This window comes from Numenius arquata, chromosome 11 (genome assembly GCF_964106895.1).
Source record: "Numenius arquata chromosome 11, bNumArq3.hap1.1, whole genome shotgun sequence".
Lineage (NCBI taxonomy): Eukaryota > Metazoa > Chordata > Aves > Charadriiformes > Scolopacidae > Numenius > Numenius arquata.
The window spans coordinates 19,423,032-19,441,070 of NC_133586.1; the positions used below are offsets into that span (position 1 = coordinate 19,423,032).

At 39.0% G+C, this 18,039-nt stretch overlaps 1 protein-coding gene across 2 annotated transcripts in view; it reads left to right on the forward strand.

The window, feature by feature from the left end:
* Positions 1 to 18,039, forward strand: part of USP3 (ubiquitin specific peptidase 3) — a 45,310-nt gene that overhangs the window by 15,127 nt on the left and 12,144 nt on the right. The window contains exons 2-8 of one of the 2 annotated variants that reach the window (XM_074155661.1): positions 1,632 to 1,692; positions 4,277 to 4,408; positions 11,611 to 11,694; positions 13,361 to 13,442; positions 15,625 to 15,707; positions 16,595 to 16,708; positions 17,463 to 17,576. In XM_074155661.1, the coding sequence (XP_074011762.1) occupies positions 1,632 to 1,692; positions 4,277 to 4,408; positions 11,611 to 11,694; positions 13,361 to 13,442; positions 15,625 to 15,707; positions 16,595 to 16,708; positions 17,463 to 17,576 (670 nt within the window). The remainder of the gene's footprint in view (positions 1 to 1,631; positions 1,693 to 4,276; positions 4,409 to 11,610; positions 11,695 to 13,360; positions 13,443 to 15,624; positions 15,708 to 16,594; positions 16,709 to 17,462; positions 17,577 to 18,039) is intronic. The other variant, XM_074155662.1, reaches the window with a different exon arrangement.

Consider the following 18,039-nt stretch of genomic DNA (forward strand, 5'->3'; position numbering starts at 1 on the left):
GTGAATCTATTTTTGAGTTTTGCTAGAAGTCCTGAATTAGCCTGCTCTGTGATCCTGCCCTGGAGCAGCTTCTGTGCACAGTTGAGTTGCCCCACTTCCTTTTTTGTAAGGTGTGACTCCAGACAGGGAAGGCTGTTCTCAAGCTTTTCTGCAGTAACAATCTAAATAATTTACAGGTATGCTAGGATTTAATCATCTTCTCTTTGTCCCTTCTTCCCCTGGGACTCACAGGCACTTGTGTTTCTGATGTCTTATTTTTCCTCTGTGACTCTTTTGACTGCCTGCTGCAAGAAGCAATTATTTATGGCATGTAGAAGAATTAGGTGGCATCATACCCTTTTGTATTTTGGGGATAACGGAAGTCGTCTTTTTATTGTTGTTTTCTGCCCTTGTGGAAGTGCAGTTAGCAATTCATTTTTCTTTTCTCATCATATTAGTTGGGTATTTAAAAGTGTAATGCTATGTTTTTAAATTCTGTGGTAATGCATAGTTGTTAATGGCTTTACTTCCTTCAAATCTAAGCGTTGTATGTTGTGGCATCCCTCCTTCAGTGACATGGTCCAAATTGGAATTCCTCTCAAAATTTGAGGGTTCACTTGATGTAGTTGTAATTCAAAAATTGCTATTGTTTATAAAGATGCGCATACTTTTTCTTGATTTGACTAGTGGAAGTTTTGCTCTGCTTGCTTGTTTTACTGTGTTCTGACTACATGCGTTATTTATGGAGATTGTATTTCTAATCTGAATTTTCAGACTTTGCTACTGGGGTAGGAGTTGGAATATTCTGCTTCTATGTCTCTACCCTGGGATGGTGTTTCACCATTTTCTAGTATCTGCTGTTTTTTCCCTTTAAGCCCTTTAGCTTGAAAACATCCATGTTTGTTTAATTTTAAGCTTTCTAGACTTAGGAGACAGCTAGAAAATTAGGTAACATCTTCTGGTGTTGTAAATGGATTGCAAAGCACAGCACTGTGTTCATTTTAACCTTTCAGCTTCTTGGGTGTGACTGAAAGGGTAAAATCTTTATGGATAAAGCATATGGATATGGATATAAGCATATGGATAAAGCATAGGAATACGTATTGTATTGCACAACAATTTATTCTGTGTGTTTCTTATCAGATTGCCCAGCTTTCTTCCAATATTTTCTTTACAATGGCTTCTTGTATAACTAGTTTTATGAAACAGAAGAGAAGTGCTGTGGCTCTTTTCCCTGCGTTCGGTGTACTGCTTTATTAAAACTCAAAAGAAAGGTGTGTAAACTTTACCAGTGTTTTTGCTACTTGTGCTTCTGTTATTTCTGTATTGTATTTCAAAATCAAGTAGACCTCATGTGGATGTAATACAAACAAAAAAGTTTAAAGTTTTCGTGGAAAGTAACAGGTAAATGTGTAGCCTGAGACTAAAACCCAAGCCAGAAGGTGGCCAACATGCTTTAGTGTGAATAGCTCTTCAGTCTGTTAGATTAGTCCCTAATACAGGTTAGTAAACAGGACTGGTTATTTTATATAACTGTGCTGCTAATCTGGAGTCAGCAGAGCTATTGCTAGTGCTCAGGATGTGTTGTACAACTGTAATATCAGAGCCAATTCATTTAACACTTCTTTTATTTTATTTTAAATCTTTTATAGTGTGCCGGTCAAATAAAAGTCCATGGGTCTGTCTGACGTGCTCGAGTGTCCATTGTGGAAGGTGGGTACGAAGTGTTAGTGTGCAAATCTTTTAATCAGACCTTTATCTCTCTCCTGTGCTGCTTGATTCTGAGGCAGTTCATTCAGAATTTCCCTTAATGCCTTATAATTCTCTGAAATAAATTCTTCATGATCTCATTTAACATTTTATGTTTATACTGAACATATTTCTTTGCTACCTTATGAGAATCAGAGATTATACTCAACATCTTTTTTTTTTTTTTTTTCCCTGAAAGAAAAGTGTGCAGTGAATGTGATGGCTCAGCTCAAAAGGTGCCTGAGAACTGCTAGTTCAGTTGATTATTATGAAGTTCCATTCTGTAAATGGTGTTTCTATTGTAGTAAGGCTAAATGAATAAGAGTTCTTGGAAACACACAAATCCAAAGTTGGCACAGCTTTTTTTGAGAAAAAGAGCAACTCTGGCTTATACAGAAAATGCCTTAAATATATTGTAATGTGGTTTTGGAACAGTTATTGCCATAACATATAAGGACTAGCTACCATCAGAATTCCTTCAAAGTACACCTGGTTTTTGTCTGAATAAGTTGAAGTACACCAGAATAATTTGTAGAGGAGTGATACAGTCAATACTGTTATTTATATGTCAGGATAATTGTAGAAAATTTGCTGCTACGTAATTGTTTGAGATGCATATATTAATGAGAATGCAGTATCTGAGATGTGAGCATGTTTTCATCTATAGGGTAGCATCTGTGCTGGTGTGCTTTTATTCTGGAAAAGGATCACTAAACTTAGTGACTTGGTCTTTTAAAGTGGATTCAATGAGCTCTAGGTTTTGGTTTTTTGATCTGGATAGCAGTAAGTGCTGCAATTTTAACAATGTCTCTTATTCAGAGTTTTCTTTTTTTCCTCTTTTTATTTATTAATTTATTTTATAAATTTTAATTGGTGAGAGCTAAGAGAGAGGGAGCTACTTCATGTTATGGTGTGAAATAAAGAGTTTGGAGTATTTTATGTGTTACCAATTTTCAAAAAAATATTATTACTGTCCTCATATGACCTTTCTTGTGTGCAGTTAGTAGACATCAAGTTATTATTTTTGCAGTTTGTTTTGACTTTTCAAGCTGCTCCCATCCTTAGAATGGGAAATAATTGGATGAGAAGAATGCAATGCTTTTGTAACGGGAGCACTTCTGATCATGAAAGCACACAGCATATTTTTCTGTTCAAATCATGTTTGAAATAAAGGAAGAGAAATAGAGCTTTTCAGATCTTCACTTGAAGTACATCGTCCAAGTTAGAGTCACTGGGAACATTACTGACCATGCTACAGCAGCAGGGCGTTTCTGGTGGGAACAAAGCTTCCAGTACCTAAAAGGGCCCTACAGGAGAGATGGGGATGGACTCTTTATCAGGGAGTGGAGCGATAGGATGAGGGGGAACGGTTTTAAACTGAAAGAGGAGAGATTTAGATTAGATGCTAGGAAGAAATTCTTTACTGCGAGGATGGGGAGACACTGGAACAGGTTGCCCAGAGAAGTTGTGGATGCCCCATCCCTGGAGGTGTTTGAGGCCAGGCTGGATGGGGCTTTGAGCAACCTGGTCTAGTGGAAGTGTCCCTGCCCATGGCAGGGGGTTTGGAACTTGATCTTTAAGGTCCCTTCCAACTCTAACCATTCTATGATTCTGTGATTTACAAACCTCTCATTTGCACCATTAGGCAGCAAACAAATTCCTGAAGCATGACTGTCTCATTGGGGTTAGGACGTAATTGCTGCAGGACTCGGCCAGCACAGTGATGTTGGTCACCCCGTGTCCTCTGTGCCTAACGAGCACAGCTGTGTTAGCAGAATTGTTTACACCTGCATGTGAGAGCAAGTGTAGGATACAAAGACTTTCCTGTGGAGCCTGTCCAGTTCCTATCGGTTAACATTACCAAAGTCAACAAGCAAGGAATGGGAGGAGATTCACCTGAGGTCTGGCCATGCACTTCTAAGTGCTAATGATTTTCAGCTGATGTGTAGGGCTCTTGCACTTTTTTAATTAAAGATATTTTTTAGATAACAAATGTTGTTATGTGACCCCAAGCCCCAGAGCCTTTTAGATTCATGAACTTTATAAAACACAGAATGTTCGAATATTAAATGATGCTGCAGAATGGGAAAGCTTAAAATGGATGTGCTTTCATATGGCAGTCAGCACACTGTTAACACAAACATGATCAGTGCTGGATGGAGAAAAAAGTAGAGTTGTAAGAAAAGTATATGGGAAAGCAATATGGAGAACTAACCACATTAGAAGTATGGGAAAAGGGAGCTAATAACGTTCTCAGTTTTGAAGGTGCATCAGTCTGTTCAGGGCCTAAATCCTGGGGTTTGGTACAAGGATGTCAGTTTAGAGTTGCTATGAAGGAGATGGAGAGATTAATTTGGACAACGTGGGAGAGTAAAAGGGTAAAAGGTTAAAAAATTTAACCAATGTTTTCACACAGGTGAATTGCCTATTTTAATGCCTTTATAAACATTGGATGCTCATTAGGCTGCTTTTTTCTTATTTTCAGTGGATGTTGGTTAAGTAACTGTTTAAAAGTATAAGACTTCTTTTTGTTTTCCCTTTTTTTTAGATATGTGAATGGCCATGCAAAAAAGCATTATGAAGATGCACAGATTCCTATGACCAATCATAAGAAAACAGAAAAACAAGAGAAAGTTCAGCATACTGTGTGTATGGATTGCAGTAGTTACAGTACATACTGGTAAGGGTTTAAACACTGTAATTCAATGACTTTTTACATACTAGAAGGTGAAAACTTTAGACTCTTGTCTAAAGCATTATATTACACATATTTTTGAGAACTTCATCTCTTGATTTCCAGAGCTAGCTGTTTAAAAAAAGTTATGAAGTAACCTTCTGCTTTTGCATGTGTATTGTAGCACTGGTTGTGGCTAAATTCCTGCATTTCAAATGACTTAGCAGAAACTTTTTAAAATAAATGCTATTTATGTCGTTTGGAGTTGCTTTTGTTTGCTTTGGGGTATGTTGAGACCCAAACCTTTTAATTGCAAAAGCTGCTTTTTGGTTGTAGTTACTCCTTCCATAAAATTGGCGAGCCTTTCATGTATCATTTATTTGTCAGAGTATCAGAAAGTAAAGTAATACACTACAGTTCCTGCCCAGGAGACGTGAACTTGAGGCGTGTATGTTTGTGTTTTGTTTGGGCTTTTGTCCCCAGTATTAATTTTTTTCTTCGCTCTGAAAGAAAGGCTTCTTTCTTTTGGAGATTTGATGCAACGTGTACAAGTTTGGGAAAGTGATGGATCCTGTTGGGAAGCAGCATCAACTCTCTGGCAAGATTAAGGAGCAAAATCACAAAAGTGATTCTTCTGTCAGAAGAATGGCCTGGGCTGATTTATGCTATCAGTTTCTTAGAGTAAGATATGAGAACTGTTTAGGGAGATTGGATAGTTCTGCTGGTAATGTCGAGTTCCCTGGCTTCCTGGTTTCTCAGAGAGCAAAGACTACAAGGCTATTGAAAGCAATGCTTTTGTGCGTTCAGCATCTTCCATCCTCTTCACCCCTAAGCAAAACTGTTGCCAGTTGCTTCCCCATTTCCTGTTAGCTTCATGGTTTCCCATGAATGTCGTTACTTGGGAGTTGTGGCAGTGCAGGATTTGGACAGTACAAATCTCAGGAAAATACGTGTTATGGTATTGTAAAACTACTGAGTACATAGCTCCACTGATGTGTATTTTGTTCAAATAATCAGGTATCTTTTGTGTACTTCTTCAGGGAAAAACCTGTTTGCTGAAGTTTGGGTATCCAGTTTATGAGGAATACTTCTGTAACAAGTATTTTTATCCCCTGCAAGTAAAATCACTGTTAAGTGGTCTCACCTGAAGAGATTTTCTTTGGAGCAAGTGAAAAATTATTTAGATGGTGCGTACAGCAATGACAAAAGCTTTATGGGTGTTAATGCATAGAAGAAAGGTTTGGGTAGCTTTGTCATGTATGGGGATTTTGCTTCTAGTTGTATTATATTTAAATGACCAGCAGTTTTATCTGCTTCTGTGTGAAAGTATTAGAAAACCATTTTTTCCTAAGTGATACATATGCATAAGCTTTCAGCGTTGGAACAGCTGTGGGAAGCTAATCCCACTTTCCTGATTAATGCTGTTAACAACAACAGTTCTACATTGTGGCTTTTTGTTTGAAGTATGACTTGTCTTCTCGTCACTGTGAAGGTGGAGGAATTTTAGCAGGGTGTTTGAAGTCTTGATTATATCTCCATTTACTGTGACAAACAGTATGCCTAACTTGCTGAGGCTTGATGAGTTATAGAGCAAGTCGGAGCACCCTGTATGGGCACTGCAAAATGGTGACAGCCAGACTGAGAAGTATGACATCTATAACTGAAACAAAATATGCTTGTGAGGAGCAGATAGGCATGTACTGAGAAAGCTCACTGGTGTTTCACAGCATATTTGTGGTAGGACAGAGGAGAAGCAGTTTAGCATGTGATGTCTTTTCTGCTGTAATTGAAGTAGAAGGCTGAGTCATCTATGGATGAACTAGAACTAATTGTAGAGAGCTTTGCCTTGGGGAGTTCCTGTTGTGTATAATTCACTAGCAAATTATAACTGTCTTTGCTAATGTGAAGCTGAACAAGTTTCAAAAGCAGTGTATCTTTGCTTTAATTTAGGATATTTCTGATAATCAGAAAAAAGATACCTGGATTTGTTATTGCACCCAGTTTTTTCAGTGGACATGAGCTTAGCTGTGTAAAGGTAAAGCAGAGAGTATTCAGACCAACTTCTGCCCTTTATTTCAGACAATACCGTAGGGACTGGTGTAAAATAGTGCTTGCCAGTTAAAGCAAGTAGTTGGGTGAATTTGAGTCATAACTTGTTACTGTGGAGATTGAATTTTGAAATGTTATTTGTTAGCTTCTTCAGCATAGACGTGAATCCAGTAGACAGAGCTGTGTTTATGCAATGATGTTTCTTTTAAGTGAACTTTTATTTAAAGATTAATATTTTATGCTAGCAATGTGGGCAACCTCACTGATTTGAAAGTCAAGAAAATACCATCCGAAGACTTAATTGAATTTTACTTCTGCTGTAAAAATAATGGAGATGTTTTGATGTAGTGCTGGCTTTCATGTTTTTATTTGCAATTTTGTTTACTGCACAGAGTTGAATACTCTTGTTCCATTTTTATCCTACGGATCCCAGTTTACTGTGTTCCTCAGCTTGCATGACAGTAGCAGTGAACAGTTCTGTATGGGTTCTTCTCTAAGCAGAGGGCATCTAATCCTTTGCTTTTCTTTGGCCATGTCATAAACTCCCATGCAGTCATGAGAGCACAGTCCAGGGTTTGCCTTAGCTTTTCTTGTCAATCCAAAGGGAAGAAATACTGTGTGACTGTTGAAGCCACCACAGGTGTATTGAATTTTGTTTCTAGTTTGCATGCGATCTTGCTGTAAACCAAAACTAGATCAAGCAGTCTCCTGTAATTGCATTTCAGCATGGAAGTCTAGGTATGTATGTTTTCTTTTACGTGATTACAAGCTTTCAACATAGCTTTGAAAGGAAAATGTTTCTGTTCTGGAGAGCTGGTGGTTGATTTCTATTTTTTTAATCTGAGATAAGTATTTTATTGTATTTATGAATTTTTTAAATTTCAAATGTTTTGAAAAATACAGGCATGCTTGAGGTAGCAGTAAGTACTGGGCAACTAGGGATTTGCTTTCTAGAGGGTTTTGGTCTTTCTTCTATGTCCTCCTATTTGCCTGTTCAGTCTTCACAATGGAAAAATCGAGAGGATGTTAATCTTTTATTTATTATGAGAGCACGATTTTCTTCTTGATTCTTTGGTCACTTTTGAGACAGTAGATGAAGTACTAAATCTTCAACTGAATTATGTTTGACACTCTAAGCACTGAGAAAAACGGACTCCTAAATTCCACTTTTTGGAGGTAGTCAGTGTTTCAGATAGTTTTAAAGTACTAAACATGAAGAGTTTACAAGAAGTACAGATCTCTTTTGTTCTTCGAGCCATATATGATGCTTTCTGCTGCTGTTTTAGTGGTTGTTTCTCTGTGCACTAGAAGTAAAATGATATGTGTAAGAAGCCTGCTTTCAGAAATAGGTTTCCTGAAAGAGGACTCTTGTAAACTTGTTTTCTCTGTGCTAGTGCACAGACAGTAGGTGAGCACAGAGGAAGAAAGGCTGCCCTGTTTATGCATTTGCATAATACGTTTCCTGTGCTCATTTAATCCCAGACAGAACTTGCAGGTCAGATTTCTGACCCATTAGCCTCCTTGTTATCTCTTAAAGGGACATGGCTGTGCTAATGTGTTCCTGCCTTTTCCCAGGGCCGATATAAAAATAACTAAGTGCCAAGGACTTTAAATAATTATTTTTTAGTCTTTCGTTGTGTGATGGTGGTTTTATTTAAAAAACAGACTTACTGTGCTAGTACATGAGCATCCAAAAATGAGATTGCTTAGGGTCATTATTTTGCATTCTGTAGCCAGCGAACATTAAAGAAGGTAAAAAGCCTTTTATCAAGATGGTAAAACTTGAATTCTTAGTTTAGTCATGTAAGGTGTTAGCACAACTAAGGAAACTTGGATTTTTCTTAATTTTTCTTGTCCTGTAATTCTTCAAATCCAATCAGGGCTTTATAGCATGAAGTTCGGTAACCTACTGAAACAGCCAGCACTAAGCATAAGTGTTCCCCAGAGCAGTGCGTACATTCACTGGCTTCCTGCCAGTTTAGCAGCAAAGGAGGCCAGAAAAGACCAGGCCTTGGAGGTAGCGCAGGTGCTAAAAATAGAAAGTGTATAGAGAGGAAAATATTGTGCTAATCCATATAAGGGACCCTCCCTGAAGTATTGAATTTGTTCTGTACAATTGCTGTTAAAAGCATATTGCAGAACCGCTGTATGCAAAAAGGTGTATTGTTAATTTGTGATAATCCTAAGGATCACAAATTAAATGCTTTGAATGTCAGCTTCACTTACAGGAAGTTATCTCTTGGCAGTTTACCTTTAAGGTGTGTGGACTTAGCAAATTTTAAACTATTAAACCATAAACTACTTCCTATGCTGTTTACTTTGTTTATTCAAAATAGATTGGTGAATCCTCAGTGTTGCAAGGAAGGTGGTTTAAAAAAACCCGCCCATTATAAAGAGAAAGAGAAGAAGCTTGTCTTGTTTTTAAGTGAATCTTAAAATTATTTTTCCACTGTTGAAAGGACCCCGACATTTAATGATGTATTTTGTTTTGTTCCTCCATCTTGGGTAAAGTGCTAACTTGCAATTTTGTGTAAAGATGTGACTGGTATGTGAGATCAGACTAAAAATAAGGTTAACACAATCTTTAGGGCATGGGAGCAAGTATTAAATCGTCTTTGAGCAGTAAGTTGGCTTAGAAGCTTTCAGTAGCTTGCATCTGCTGTGGTTCCCCGTTTATAAACGTTAGTGGCTGCACACCTAGGGTAGCAGTGTCATTGTGCCTCTGTATCTGGGGCTGTGGGAATGCTGGTATTAAGGAGAAGCTGGACTGTGCTGTATCCACCTGCACCATCTTTACTTCTCGCCAAAGCTGGCCTGGGTAGTTTGCTCTGATGGTTGTCCTTGAGGTGTGGTGTCCTATGAGTGAAAAATGCAGGAACATTTCATTAGGTAATTATAGGTGCCTGAATAGGACTGAATAGTACTACTCAAAACATGGCTGAAATATAAGCACATTTGCAAACTAACTAGGTCTGTGGCAGTCTTAAAAAACCCCCCAACCATGGTAACGGCTATCTTAATAATTTCTAGATCTTGTGTAAGTATCCCTATCTGCTGTGTTCAGAGTTTGGAAATCTTGAGAGTTGTATTAATTTCTATTTGCAGAGGCAAAAATCAGCAGAGAGGCTGGACAGACTGGTCTTACAGACTCCTTTTGGTGGCAAGGGCCTTTACTTTCTCAATTCTGTAGTCTCTTCAAGAATTCAGTGTATGAACGTTAGCAATACTGTTTCCTTTGAACTACATCACAGATTTATGCAACAAAGAATGTTGTAAATTCCAGTTGTGCCTGAAGGCAATAGCTTCATAAATTTAGGAAACGGGGATCTGCTCCAGCAGAGGAGTAACCTGAGACGATGAGGATGTATTTCGCGTTTGAGTCAGCCCTGTGCCAAAGAGAAAGCAGAGAAATAGCTACGGTTCTGATACTAACCATATCCAAAGTAAGTTAGTTTTCTTCACAGGAGGCGTTCAGTTGCCTGCCAGAATTTGAAGCTGCAATGTGACGCTTCACAGTAAGGGCCGACAAACACTCTCAGAGCTGAGCTACCCTTGTGGGATGTGGGGGGAGTTGTGACAAGTCTCTGCTCCCTTTTTGTCACAGCGCTCTCAAAATAGCTGGTGCAAGGGGCGTTAAGTCTTTTCTTATCTTCCTGTTTCTCATGCCAGAATATGGGTTCTTGAGCTAGCTCTTGGCGAGCCCTGCAAGAGTACTGGCATGTCCCCTGCAGCTCCTGTGCACAACAGCAAGGCTGCCGCTCCGCTGACGGCCTATTTCGAGAGGGACTCGAGGAGACTGCACAGAATTCTTGGATTACTGACCTGCAGGTGTGGGTTCTGCAGGGCTGGGCTTCCTTACTGACTGCAGCATTCCTGTTTCTTGGTTTTAAGAGACTTTTGTCCTTCCTTCCCCTCCCATTTCTGCTACCCCACCTCTGTATACAGGCCTCGTCTTTCCTTCGCAAATGGAAGAAAGAGCATGGATAAGAGGGTCCACATCACTCTGGGACCTCTCTTTTTGTGAGGGCAAGAAATGCAAGGGATTTAAAATACAGCAAAGCAGCAGCAGTGTTCTCCTTGTGACAGTTTGCTTTGTTACTCTCTCCTTTTCTTTTCTTCAAACCAGCGTGTGCACTGTGGATTTACACGTACACAGGAAAATAGTGAAATAAAGTGTGGGGTTATTTTCAGCATTCCCTTAAAAGGCCCTCATCGTCCCTCTTTAGAAATGGTCTGTAACATTTGCCTTTGTGCACTGTATGAGGTGTTACAAGCCCACAGTTTGTATATTAAATTATAATGAACATCTTTGCTTCCTGGGAAATGCGAGATCTTTGTAAAACATTATAGGATTGTAGACTTTTCTAACCCTTGCTCCTGCTGAGAGGCTATTTTGATTTGGCTTCACTTTACATTTGTTTTGAGGCAGCGGGGGGGATCAGCTTCTCTCTTTTTCAGCTCAGTTACTTACTTTTGCACACTTACCCTGAAAAAGCTCAAAATACTGGCTTAAGCATTATAATACAAGTTTCTGTATTCATAAAAACGATATGAGAGCTTGAGTGATATTTGCGGTTAAAGCACAAGGTGTGACTTGCCACAGACTTTTGATGTGATTTTGGATAAATGACATAATCTCTTAGTTCATCTTCCCTGGTCTTTTTTCCGTAGCAGAAACTTTTACATTATGTATCTGTCCAGCAGCTTAAGTTTTAATGATAGCTTTACAGTATTAAAATAAATTGATTTATGCAATACATCAGTAAAAACTTTGTGTTCTGTTTACTTGATGTCAGTTGATCTTTTCTGATAAATCTTCTATGGATTGTCTACTAATGCTGCTTTTGGTTACACCGTATGTCTGAGTTCTTGTTGAACTGGAATTCTGCACTGGACAAGCAGTACATCATGCTTCTGATTTCCAACAAAAAACTGATCTAGAAGGAAAAACATGTAGTCAGATACTGCCTGTACCTTCTCTTGCCTAGAGGGTAGTTTTCAGAGGGAAACAAACTCTGTATGTAGGTGTTGTGCTTCTCTGTTCCCCTTGTAATCTTCCACTGAGTCACTTCAGTGCTTCCCACACATAGGCTTGCCTGACAGTTTTGGAATACTTCATTGAAATCACGTGCACATTCTGATAAATGTTTTTCTTGCAGTTATCGCTGTGATGATTTTGTAGTGAATGATACCAAGCTGGGCCTGGTACAGAAGGTCAGAGAGCACCTACAGAACTTGGAAAAGTAAGTAGTTTGTTTACAGCCAGACTGCTTTGGGTGGACTTGTATCATTTAAGTGGTATTTCAGTTTTATATGTATATATGTATTTAACATATATATAGTTTGGTCCTTCTATGTGTGTGATGCTTTGTATGTTTAAATATCCTTTTCATCACTGAGAAGCAGAAGTGCAGAGTGAATGGATTTGTTTCTTAAAAGGTGAATCTCGTGGAAGCAGTGCATGGTGATACAGGAATTTTAGATATCAGTTAATTTTATTGCTACCCTACCCAATAATTACTGTCTTTTTCCATATAAATGGGAGAGAATTTCCAGAACAGAAGGATAGTTTGTCAAAAACAGAGTAAGTTTCTGGAGCAGAGAAGCTGAAGCGAAAATGCAGGTGGAAATAGTCTTCATATTAATTGCATAGTTTGGTTTCCAAACAAAAAGGTTAAGAAGGCTTATGAACTCGGAATTGTACAGAAGAGACATGTTTTTCCTCTGCCTTTACCTGGCACGGTTCCACTGAAAAGTAGATACTACAATGGTTGTGATGCAGGTGCTGTGGCCAGTGCTAGGGAGCAAATAGTCTTTTCACAGTTTGCTTGGAAATCTTATACAATCCTAAGTAGAAGCACGTGTGCACACAGTGCTTCCAAATGGGTTTGAACGCCCCAGAGTTGAAGCAGGACTCCTGCTAAGAAATTGCTGTGATTTTTGGGAAGTCTCTGGATCCTCCCCAAGTTAAGTGTGTCACTTAATCTGTTGGTAATATTAATGTTTTCATTATTTTCCGTTCTCTTTTTGAAGGGTTTCTCAGGTATGTAATGTGATGTAAAGATGTTTAAGCACAATCAGAAGTGCATGTTATTATTTCAGAAATGTCCAGATCTAACTCTTTGGGAGGTATAAATGATACCATGGAGGCTTCCATTGTGTGTAATGACAGTTTTTGAATGTTTGGAGGACTTTTTGATTAAAAAAAAAAACCAAAACAAAACCCAAACAACTCAACAAAAAACAACACCCTAAACCTAGAATCTGGAACAAGTTATGATTTTGCTATTAGATGAGAGAGAAGTCATAAACTGTTAGAATTGAAGGGCCAGTAATTTCCAGTGATGTGGAAAAGAATAACTAATTGTTCTTGTAACTTTGTATTAGTATTACACAAATGTTATAACCTCATGTACTTTTATTTTAGTAAGAAAATTCAGCTATAATAAATAAGTGCTAGCACTCGAGTTATTTTTGATTTTTGGTAACTTGACTTTGTCCTGATTTTTTTGAAGTTGTCTTTCTACAGGCTTAGATGATTCTTCTGACAAAAGTATTTTATGGAAAATTCTGTATTAAACAGTCCTTTGATTAAGGAAAAAGATCAATAATTTAGGTGAAAAGTGGCATACTAGTAAGACCACTCTTCAGGGTGCATACTGTAGCATGCATAACTTAATGCAATTACCTTGGACATCAGTGTTGAAAATAGGATGTGTGTCTGTACTCTGAGGGAGATGCAGCCTATTTTAAGACTATGAAAAGCAGATGTTGCTATCGGGAAGCTTTTTGCTGTCTTAATGACAACTAGTGGCAAATGTAATCACCGAGTTAAACATTAGGATGATTATCTGTTGTCCATTTCACACAATTTATAGTAAATAACCTCTTTTAATTACTTTCCAACAGTTCAGCCTTTACATCAGACAGACATAGGAAAAGAAAACTATTGGAAAATTCATCTCTGAACAGCAAGTTATTAAAAGTAAATGTAAGTATGACGGATCTGGTACAGTGAGTTTAAGGGTTGTTTTTTTTTTCAGCCTGGTGAGGCTTAGAGTTGGCCTAGACTTGAGATAGTTACAATGAGTTACCCAAATTCTGCTTGGTGCACTTGGTCTTTCTCATCTCCCGACCATAGGCCTAGAAGAATCCCTTCTCACAAAATAACGTTTGCTATTTTGCTGCATTTCTGTTCACCCAGACTTTGAGCTTCCATGTGCTTCAGAAGGGTTTCAAGATCTTGGTGGGATCAGCAAAATCAGAAGGAGCCAGTACCTATTGGAATTAAAACAGGGCTAGATATAAGACTTTTCTTTTCCAAGCAAACAAGGGTATTTTGTCTCACTGTCTTTTTCTGGGGGGATAAGAGAGTAATTGTTAGGAAAAAGTAAAAAATCTTAACAATTTTTTAAAAGAGCTTAGTAAAACTTGCTTTCAAAAGTAACTGTGGACTATTCTGAAAGCTTTTCTTACTCTCATCTTCCTGCTATTTTAACTTCACATCTGCAGAATAGCACCCAGGAGAGGACAATCCAGCCCTTGCTAGATAGCTGAAGGGCTACATAATTTCTTCCAGGCGAAGAATGCCCCAAACCTAATGTCTCAGTTTTCCACAGTTTGGGTTGGGGGAGTTTCTAATCTTCATAATTTCTCCCAGATTTTAGGGAGGGAGAGGGGAGATACTGACCCAGTTGTTTGGAACTGCTTCATTTTCACCCTTGGCCAGAAGGAGTGGTAGAGCGGAGCTTTCCTCCTCGGCCCCTGGGGCTGCAGGACACAATGTAGTCAAAGGGAGCTGAAGTAATAGCTGTCTTCAGCTATGAGGAACAACTACCTGATTACAAAGAAAAGAAGCTGTTGTCTCAGTTTTGTTTATTTATTAATACTTGAATATTGCCTGTGGCAACAGATGATCTTTTTATTGTTGGCACACTGGATCCTTATCTAGAAAAGACAGGCCACTGCTGTTCGCAGTGATACCCTGCTGTCTCACCCTGGGCAAGAGCGAGAAAAGAATATGCGAAGGACATCGTGGTGTTTGTACTTAGAAGTTATTTTCCTTTATTGGAAAATGGGTCTCTTGAAACAATTCTTACTGAATTGGTAAATAATTGTGTATGTAAATAACGCTTTTTTTTTTTTTTAAACAACGTATACACAAATATTCTGCTGTCATTAGTTCTTCACCAGAGATTATGTTTGTGGTAGATTTGGGGAGAAAAAAAGTTTTATTGGAACACTTTGAATACACATTTGGTAACCTGGATTTGCACACAGTCTTTGGTGTCAAGTAATATGTTGATTTTGAGATACTACTACTAAAATACAGCCCTAGCTTTTAAATTCTGTTAGAACAATGAAGAACCCCCCAAAATTTGATGAACTTTAAATGTGATATTTTGTAGACAATGGAATGTGTCCAAGTGTTGCAGATTCTAGAAATTATAAGTACAACACTGTCCCCAGTTCTCTTCCTTCTCCTCCCAGCCTACCATGGAGATTATTTGGCAAAAAGCAAGCTCATCTGTGGGTAACATTGCTCTAATCTGATTAAACTCCTAGACTGTAAATGGTGTAGGTTTTTCTTCTCTTTGTTCAACACATTGCTTTTTCTTGGCACAGTCTAACTTAAATAAATGCTGTTGTGTGTCTTTCAAAACCACTCCTGGCTACCATAAAACCAAGCCAGCAGCTGGTGCTGGTGACTTTAAAATAACCTGCAGGCAGCCACACTGTGCATATTAGACACAGGACTAAATGGATAAGGATTGGTATTTTAATTTTTTTAAAGGCACTTCAGGGAAATTGCTGTCCAGTTCTCACTGAACGTTGTTGGAGTGTGAATATTTTACATATATACACACAAATACTTTGCAATAAAAGCCTGTGTTTAACTCTGTGTTGTCCTATATTAGATTTATTTACGCAGGAAAAGATGTAGTATAATTTTTTGTTGACAAGAATGAGTAAGAAACAGGTCTCATGTCAAGATGGAGCTTGAAGGCAGTTTGAGCTGGTGAGGTGGTTGCTTTGGCTTTGAAACTGCACTTTTCAAACAGTGTAGTTTATTATTGTCTAAATCTATTCTGATATGAGGGTAACAGCTTTGTGGGGAGAAAGTCGAGGAGCAATGATAAGTCTTTCTTTAACTTAACCGTTCTCATTTCCAGGGAAGCACCACTGCCCTTTGTGCCACAGGCCTTCGCAACCTGGGGAATACGTGTTTCATGAATGCAATCCTTCAGTCGCTCAGGTACCTCCATAGCTTTCCCCACCCTTTGTGAGAGTGGTTGTGTGCATTAGGCAAGGGAATTACCACTGTACGAAGGTGTACCTGCATTTGCAGGAACAGACGTGTGCAGGTACCATAAGGTTGTGTTTCACAGTGTGAGGGACTGGCTGTGATGCGGTGTTCCAGAGGAAGCCTGCCCTGTCCTCAGCAGAAAAGGAGACTGTCCTTTCATTGCTGAGGCTGTTGAAAGGTGTTGATGCTTATGGTTGCTGTGAAAGCAGAGACATTGCTTTGAGGGATGTGGTCTCATGGAAGCAGGCAGGAGAACAGTTTCTGCAGTGCTGAATGTTAGACCTCATTTAACTGCTGCCAAGACCACCGCTGCTCTGTAATTGTCCTTTTGCATTTCTGAATTTGCCTGCTTCACTGGGAGACTACTGAGTCAGGCTATAGCAGGACTAATTGGTCTCCATTTTCTTTTCCATCATTCAGGGTTCACTGGCAGGAGCTGAGGCACGTGTTCCATTACTGGGAGGGTGGCAGCAAGTTAGAATTGATAGGTGGTGGTAGGCATGGGGTTACCCTCCTCAGCAGATGCAGTGTGGTTTGTTAGGAAATGCCTTCCAATGCCTCCATCTGTCATGGTATCTCTTAGTCAAAGCAGAGCCATAATGTAATTATTTCAGGTAGTTGGGATGACGGTGATTTTTACAGATCTGCTCGGTCATTTACAGAAGATGAGTATTTACATATATACATGTATTTCTTGTATCTTGAACTGTTTGTGATTGCCGTCCCCTACCACTGCATGAAGAACAGTGCATTTCAAAGAACAGGCTCCAGAACACATAATATTATCTTTGTTCTCTGCCCTTTAAGGATTTAATTCATTTTTCCTTTTTCCGTAGTAACATTCAGCAGTTCTGCTGTTACTTCAAAGAGCTGCCTGCTGTGGAGCTGAGGAATGGGAAGACAGCAGGCAGGAGAACTTACCATACCAGGAGCCAGGGGGATAACAACGTGTAAGCTGCATGTTCCTTGGTAGCACTGAACTCTATGGAAAACAGCAAATGCTTGGGTAGTAGAGCTGCGATACGCTTTCGGTGTTGCAGAGCCATAGAGAAATGATTCGTGGGGGAACAGAGTCATAGAAAAACACTTGGCTATACAAAAAACTCCACCTTGTATCCCTTTCAGTTTGCTTATATAGGTTTGGTGCTGCAGGGGGAAGCACTCAGATACATCAGAAAGCACCAGAGTGTTGACTGCATTTAAAAGTAAGGTTAAGAAGTGTTAGTTATAGTTATATGTACTCCAGACATTATGTTAATTAATTACAGCTAAAATACGGTTACGTCTGTGAGTGAACATACTACAAAAAAAAAACCCCAAAACAAAAATCACCACACCCCCCAAAACAAAAGAAAAAAGAAAAAAAAAAAACAAAAACCCCAAAAAACCCCCCAGAGTAAGCAATTTAGAATCTGTAGCTTGTCTGAGCAAGTATTAAGGGGATGATGTTACCAGAGCCTACAGGAAAATGGCAAGAGGTGGATAGATTTCCAGGTGAGTCCTCAACATCGGAAATGTAATTTTGCTGACCTGTGTCTCTCTTCACTGCTGTAGGTAGGATTTTGGACATACTGGAAAGGGTATTTACCTAGTCGTTACAGTCTTAATGAAAGCGATGGCTGATATTTGTACCATTGAGCTAGTAAACCTGTAAATTTTCTAACACAAACCCATACTAACCACCAGCTTTTACTTTCTTTCCAGTTCCTTGGTGGAAGAATTCAGAAAAACACTCTGTGCTTTATGGCAAGGAAGCCAAACGGCGTTTAGTCCAGAGTCCTTATTTTACGTTGTTTGGAAAATCATGCCAAATTTTAGGTAAGTTATGTAGAATAAGAACAATAGTCTTGATTGCAACCTTGTATTGTTGGTGCCCTACTCTAAAATTCGCTGAATCTGCGGCATGCACTCTATGCAGCTTTCCCTTACGCCCACAAATATGCTTTGAAAAGGATCTTCACTTTGACAGTTTTGTGTTCATCAGTAGTGCTTTTTTTTCCCCACCCTTCTACTACATGCTACTTGTAGCAGTGTTGGAGAGGACAAACATCTCAAATACTAAAATAGTAGTAGTTGTACCTTTAAGCCAGTGCTCCAAAGGGCAGAAGAATCAAGATAATGACTAGTAGGTAAGTGCCAAGTGTGTGGTGTCGACAGAACCCAAGCTTGGCTGCGATAAGAAAGTGGTGTAGTCAGATTAAAAAAGGTACAGCACCTACAGGCCTAAATGCAGACATACTGGCTGAAACTTCCTTGATTCTCTCAAAACATTGTAGTCACC